Source organism: Amblyomma maculatum, chromosome 11 (genome assembly GCF_055883805.1).
Source record: "Amblyomma maculatum isolate TAMU_Amacu chromosome 11, ASM5588380v1, whole genome shotgun sequence".
Lineage (NCBI taxonomy): Eukaryota > Metazoa > Arthropoda > Arachnida > Ixodida > Ixodidae > Amblyomma > Amblyomma maculatum.
In genome coordinates, this window is record NC_139354.1 from 4,582,405 (window position 1) to 4,590,030 (window position 7,626).

Here is a 7,626-nt window from a genome sequence, read left to right on the forward strand (position 1 = left end):
TCCAGCAGACGTGGCGCGAAGGCCGCAGTAGAGAAGGATATGCGTAGGATTTTTCCCATCAGGCGGAAGCGCGACGCGGGCTTTTCAGTTGTTTATTTTCTGTGAACAGCGTCACACTCCCCATCGCCCGAACTTGGACCGCTGCATATGAAGTGGAGAGGAAGGTAACGGTACAAGGAAAAGTTGCCTTCGGGGCGCAATGCTATTCTTTCGTCTTTCCTGCGTCTGCCGGGTAAGGAATACCGGCGCCAACGGATAGTTTGCATGCGTGCACGACATTCCCTTCGCCGATGCTTGTTTGCACAGCGCAATTGCAGAAAATTATGGCCGGTAACGAGGACGCAATTTCTTTCGAGGGAAGCAAGCAGCCCGAGTATGTGGTGAAGTCGTAGTTGCGCGAGATGTACCATACTGTATTCCACGCGCCTGCAGCGGGAATTGGGTGCCAATCAGCTTTGTCTATACCCTATAGCCTGCGAGTGCAAAGCCGGCCCTCCAGAAAGCGTCATAACTACAGCTTGTATAGCGCGGATTTGTAGCTCGCAGCACGATATCAGTGTGTGTGTGTGTGTGTGACAAGGGTGCGGTATAGCTAGTGACTTTTCAAGTCAGTAGTGGTTCGTGTAAACAACGTGTAAAAAGCGCAGATATGAAAACACCAGTATATGACGTCTACGTGTGGGCTACTCGTGAAGCCAAACAGGTTAGTGCAGCGCCTTCAAAGGTCTGGTTTTAAACTGCAGTAAAATTTCCTCAATGCACCAAGGAGAAATATTTCAGGGGACGGCATAGTTAGTGCCAAGCTGTTAACGTCCCGAAAGCAACACCGCGCCTTCCTCTCAGGAATTAGCCAAGCGAAGCGAGCGGCGAATACTTGCGCTCTGCTTCTAAGTGCGAGCAATTGTCGGTACAAAAGCCCCGCGATTTTATGGCATGGTTAAATACATGTGCGAACAGATTTACCTTGTGCGTCTCCTTGTACTCCTTGAGCTGATCGGAAGCCTTGTCGCGGTCCATGATGCTGCGGGGTTGCACTGAAGCAGACTTGACGGAGCGGTGGTGACTGGAACGAAATCACCGGTCGATGAAGCACAGGGCAGGACGGCAGCTGACGGGTCGACGCGTGCAGAGGAAAAAGATCAAACCGAAAGCGAGGCACACACGCGCGCTTTCGAAACAAACGAAGCTCCTCGACGCCGCGAACACGCCTCCCCGCCGCTGTTGCGCCGTGGAACGCTTTTATACCATGACGCCGGTTTGGAAAGAAGGATGCGAGAAGGAAGAAGGAGCGCGCATGCGCTGTTTGTAGGGAGAGAACCACTCTGCTTCCAGAGATAAAATGCAGTCGCACACCACAGCCTAAAAGCACCAGCACAACTGCATGCAATTTTTGTTGTCCTAAAGATTACCGCGCCATCTAGTTTCACAAAGAAGAACAATTATTGGAATATTGGATTAAAAAAAACATCACCGGTCTGTATTCTCTCTCATGGTGAGGTGGCAGAATAATTTGCGAGATGCAATATTAAGACGGGTTATTTTTTATCGCTTTAATGTCGGTAATTACAGAGTCAACCTACTGATTTAAAATTTTTCTGGCGCTGCTCTTCGTTCTCTTCGTTACTGGGTCGTGGATAGCCAAATTTCTAAACCGCCCCACCGCACAGGACTCTGTATTCACAACGTAATTCGTTTAATTTAAATGCATATAGGTTTGCTGATGCGTCATTATGAACAAAAGCACGGCTTCTTAGCTAGCGCTCCATAATAAATCTGTACCAAAGTTTTTAAATATATTCAAAATCGTTGCTTTACAGATGTGGATTTTTTTTTTCGTTTCGTGCAATGCTGCTATATGGATGCAAGGGACAAATCTATTTTCAGCAACTAGTATACACTATTCATCAACAGCTACATACCACAGGTATTTTTCTTAGACTTTAGAGAAGCATTTGACTCTATAAAGCGCTATATGTCATGCCCCAAATTGCCGCACTATGGCATAAGAGGCTTTCCATTTCAAATGTTACGGAGTTATTTTTCAAATCGTAAGCGAGTTTTTACAATAAAGAGCATAGTCTCGATAAAACATTTATAAAAATCGATGTCCCGCAAGGTTTCACTGTATGCCCTATAACTTTCGTCTTGTATATAAAATTACTTAATCTGCCTTTCCAACATCCAAGACATTATTCTCTATGAGGATCACATGAATGTTTTTACTTTTTCTTCTAAATATTACCATCCCTCGGCGCACCATAAATATGTGGCTCCATTATCTCAGTGGCCTGATGCCGATCAACTCAATTAACATGTGAATATATCTTAAATTTTTTTTTACATATTCAATTATGCCCTGAGACAATAACCAACGTTATTTAAAAAACATATCTAAATATATTCACTTTGGTCATATAAGTGGGTCAACCTTACGTGCATACCCAAATTAACACCCAGGGCATTCTTCTCTATGAGGATGACACGAATGTTTTTCTTTTTCTTCTGACAACATACCATCCCTCTGCGCACCGTAAATATGTGGCTTTAGGAAATGTGTCCGAGCTTAAATTCTTAAAGGTTAAATTTCAAGAAAACCTCCGCTGGTCAGAACACGTGAATTCTGTAAAACGGTATTACTCAAATCTTACGGTTGCTGAAACACAATTTGAGCTCACCTTCCAAATAACCTAGAACGTCAAATACATTTGGTCCTAAATCACTTCAGGTTCCCTACTTGTATCAACCGTTGCTTCAAAATCTAACATTTAAAAATTATACGCGATGCAAAGAAAGGTTTACAATTCTTCATGGGCTATACACATATGAGCACGTGTCCGATTAAATTGCATACAGTTCAACGCACGAACATTGATAAATCAAGGCCACCCCACTTTGTTGTTTTTGGTGAACGTCTCCAGTCAAAAACAACAGAGCTAGCCTGGCGATGCACCAGAGCATATGTGAAGGACTCCCAGGTAATTTGATTAAAGGGATCAGTTTCTTTAGCTCCAGAAGAATCGGGGCATTGCCAGGTTATATACTGAATATGGAAGTCATGCATTACCAAAATCAAAGGCTTTCCAAAAGTATCTAAGGATGAAAGCAAACCGCGAACTTCTCTTTCATAACTATACTAAAAATGTCCCATATGTGCACGTTTCATTGGAACGAATTATGGTACGCCATTACTTATATAGCAAACTACTCGCTGCCTAAATATTTTCCCTGCTTTAACTGAACTAATTGATTGTTTTCCTTTCATGTTTTCTTTCACGAAAAATATAAAAACTTATTTTGCATAGAGATTGTAAGTATATCTACAGGTTTGTTCAGTGACGATGTATATCAATGAGGCAGGTTAATTCAGTGTCGTCTCAAGAATTTCTATATGCATTCTCACTCATTACTGCGTCAAATCTACGCAGTGATTTATTTCCATTGATATTATCCAACTCATATTATTAATCTATACTCAATATATTGTATATTTGCCTATCTGATGCTGATTTAAACGTTGTTGTCTTGCTCTTTCTCCCTGTAGACGATACTGATTTGTCCTTTTCATGTGAAATTTTGCTGCATATGCACTCTTGGTTATTTTAATGAGTGCAATTAATTATAACGTCCTCGTAGTGTAATATATATATATATATATATATATATATATATATATATATATATATATATATATATATATATATATATATATATATATATATATATATATATATATATTACGTTTGGTGAATTGTAATATAAACAATGTTCCTGTTTGTTGTTTCCTTTTGTTTTTTATGCGCACTTTCACCTTGTTGCGCCAGTACCATTGCCCTGCTTGTGCATGATGTGCTGCAAGTTTTTAGCTAGGGCAAGGGCCTAGTCAACCGAGCATTGTTATCGCCTTCAGCGTTTGCCCCATGTCATTACTTATGTCACGTCAAACGCACAATAAATGAACATACGTCAGAAGATCTACAACGTTGCTCCTTATTTATGCCACCATGAAGCGTTTGTCCCAGTTTCTAGTATAAGCACTGATTTGCTGAGTCACCATCCAATATATTATCATTAATTCACACTTCGGGCACCAGCAATTTTTTCGCCCTTTTCTGGGTGTCAGCGCCTAGTCCGTGCTTTCTTTTTCACAACAATTCGCTTACGGTCAGATATTTTTTTCTTTTTCACCTTTGCGCCGTCGAGGGCGAGACCTATAGGCCTTCCTGCGGAGTAGCTCATGATATACTTATCATTATAACATTCCAAGTATGCCGGCATGTTTTTAATCGGCGAAAAATAAAAAAGCCACCGACCAAAAGTGAAGAGGAATAATTAAAGAAATTCATGGAAGCATGTGTGCCAAAGGCAAAGGGTTAGGGGCTCTAAGAAATGCCAAATTGAGAAGACTCTGAGCTGAATGACACCAGCTTGGTTTCCTTATCGGGCAACCGAATCTAATTACATGGACATGTTTCCGGCGTCTGCCGAAATGCTCGTACTAGGAGCGAAAATCGAACCCGCACCCGAGAGCATGCATATGATCTGAACCACCCTGATGAGTGAAAAAAAGATTTAAAAAGTGACGAAAGACAATGAAAGACGAAATCATACAGTTTCACATGGCGCTAAAATGGATAAGTGCAACAGGGCTGCACCTTAGAGCAATGTTAACCAGCATGAACCATGCATGTAGTCCCGAGTTCCTGACACAGGTGGTTCCCAACCTGGGGCTCGATTATGTATTCCCTCCGCTCTGAGACAACGTGCGTTAGTTACTCGTATAACGTATGTAAATAAGGCGCAACAACGGTACGTTACAGCATTCCACTTGTTCAATATGAAAACGGATGCGGAGGTTTGTGTGTTGCAGTGGCTAGGGCAGACAAAATACAAAAAAAAGCAAAAAAATGCCTAAACGGTACATACTAGCTGTCACTGTAGGGCTGCTGACCAAACCAGGCACATGCCTGGCTTAAGTAGAATTTTTCTAAGATGGCTGTTAAGGAACCAGACGGTAATTGAGCTACGAACTTTCGTCTTAGCACCATGCATAAAACTGAATTCATTAGGAGCTCGTTATGCAGTTTTGTAAACTTTGTTTTACAGTTTTAATTAGCTCGGGTAGCTATTTTTCAAAAGTATACGAGTTGATAGCTCTGTAAAATAATTAGTACAAAAGTATCCATAATTCAGCCGCCGCGGAGACGTGTGTTACGGCGCATGAGATCACGGGTTCGATTCCCGGTCACGACAGCCACCCTACGGTGGAGGTGAAAAGAAGAAAAAAGCTTTATTGTATTTAATTTTGGTGAGTGTTAAAAAACCTTGATGGTGGGAATGAGTCGAGAGCCCTAGGGTGAGCCGGACAGCTAACCGCTCTTTCGTTTCTGATACGCTGAAATTCCTATTGACGCTAATAATAATATCCGTACTCTTATTATTGCATTTCTAAAGCAGTGTCGAGAGCAGTCCCGAGCAAGTGTGCGCCTGTCTATCTCACCGTTCTTCCTGGTAGGGGTGCGTTTATTTCCGTAGTCTTTGCATTCACTCGCTGTCCTCAGGCCAGCTAAAAGCGGAAAACTTTCGCCACGATTACGTATGCTTTTAAATGTGAATTGAACAGGTTTTTGATAGCCTTGACTTTTAGCGAGCAAAAGATTCTCGGTTACATTAAAGAAAAGAGAAGTCGCAAGAAGCGAGACTCCTGTGAAAGACCAAGATAGGGTTGGCCACTAGCGATCCCATTTGATTAAGGGAAAAAAAAAAAAGAAATCACCGCTTTATATGGACAACCACCTGCAAGAAAAGGAGGAGAAGGAGGAAAAAGCTTCTTTTCAGGCAAGCATGTAAAAAGAAAGCGCACCGAAGCGGTGGCCTCGTGGTAGAACATCCGCCTAGCATTGGGAAGGTACCGGGCTCGATCCCTGGGACCGCAGGGTACTCGCCGGTTTTTCAGTGGGTACTGAAACGTCCGCCTAGCATTCGGGAGGTATCAGGTTCGATACCTGGAGTAACCATCGGTTTTTCAATCGGTACAAGATTTTCTAGGCCTGGTGCTCGGCTCTCCTTGGGTGAAATTCTTGAGAGAGGGGTCATTGCCTTCGTTGCTGACGAAAAGTGCTCATGAGCCTCTTTGTTCATCTGAAGATCCGTAAGTCAAAGCATGCCGGGAAGAAGGTTGGGGTAAGAGAAACAAGGAGAGGTGATGGCAGTGTTGCATGAATATAGAATCTGCTCTGTATCTGCCCTTACCTCCGGCCATTTTTGGCGGGGACCTGTATCATTCATACGATGAAGGTTGGAAAGTATAAAATGAAGTTCTGAGAATGTTAATTTCAACTCTGCTAAATACGCTCGCTGGTTCCGTGTTGACTGACACGTGAACAATCGAGTGCCACATATTTCATCGTTCTCAGTTTAAAAAAAATTATACATGAGGATTATGAAGTGAGGAAAGTTCCATTTCGGTGAGCGCCTCAATTGTTGACAACTAGACATAGCTGAGCACACTGGGGTTACGTAACACAAATGATTGCCATGTATATTCGACATAGGCAACTCTAGACTTTTTTTTTTTATTATGCTAGAGTTAACGAGGCTAGAATTCACCCGTTTCCAAGGCCTAAAAATCTAGGACAAGCACTTATATTCCGCCCAGCCGCTACCATGTGCGAGATGGCGCTGAATACTCAAATTCACCGCGTGAATTGTGAATGGCTAATACAAACTAATTATAGTCGGTGTGAACACAGCAAGCGTTGTACAAGTCAAATCTTGCAGCTACTAAGAGGAGTCGGCCATGATAACCACCGCAAGTGTAAGTAATTTCTCTAGACTCCCCCGTAAATTTCTCGAAAAAGAAAGAAGAAAGAAAACATGTTTAAGATATTCCCATTGAGGTAGGCAGTGTTCGCTACTGGCAGCCAGCAGATGGCGCTAGATGTCAAGGTTTTTTTTTTTTTTTTTTTAGTGTCCCAATGTAGAAAAAAAAAAGTAGGCATGCATACGTAAAATACAGTCGCTGAGTTGCATAAATTTTTCCCGACAGAGATTCAGCCGCAAAAGCTAACCAGCACTGAAGTGTCCACAGGAAAATGGCGAATTTTTCGGGTGCCCAAAATGCCCATGCGGCATGCCTTAGCTGTGGTAGCATCAATACTTAGGGAAATAAAAACAAAATTAGGGGGCACTTACGCTCCGCCTTATAAGGACACGGTAGTGGCAAGTGCTTTGAGACCATGAATGTCAGCTTACCAGTGTCCCTCAAGAGGAAATTATTTAAGAGCTGGTGTCTTACTGGTACCTATGCGGCGGAAATGTGGAGACTAAAGAGAAGGGTTCAACCTGATTTGAGGGCAACGCATAAAGCTATGGAACGAAAAATGATAGGAATGCCTTATTGAGAGAAAGAAAGCGTACCGAAGTGGCCAGATAAATAACACTAGTTAAGGACATTCTAGTCGAAAAAAAAAAAAGTGCCATGGGCTTGGAATTCGCAATCTGAAGGCAAGATAACTGATCGCTAAATGTAACACACTAGATTTCAAGGAAAGGCAGTCGTAGCAGAGATCGGCAGAAAGCCAGGTGGGCGAATGGGGTTATGAAATTTGCGAGACTCAAGTGGATGCA

At 42.4% G+C, this 7,626-nt stretch overlaps 1 protein-coding gene across 2 annotated transcripts in view; it reads right to left on the reverse strand.

Annotated features, from left to right (window-relative positions):
* The window catches only part of LOC146172691 (catalase-like), a 37,898-nt gene extending 36,669 nt beyond the window's left edge, over nt 1-1,229 (reverse strand). Inside the window, exon 1 of one of the 2 annotated variants that reach the window (XM_084584651.1) lies at nt 964-1,229. In XM_084584651.1, coding sequence (XP_084440777.1) covers nt 964-1,017 — 54 coding nt within the window. In that variant the 5' untranslated portion in view covers nt 1,018-1,229. The remainder of the gene's footprint in view (nt 1-963) is intronic. The other variant, XM_084584652.1, reaches the window with a different exon arrangement.
* Nucleotides 1,230-7,626: the final 6,397 nt, after the last annotated feature.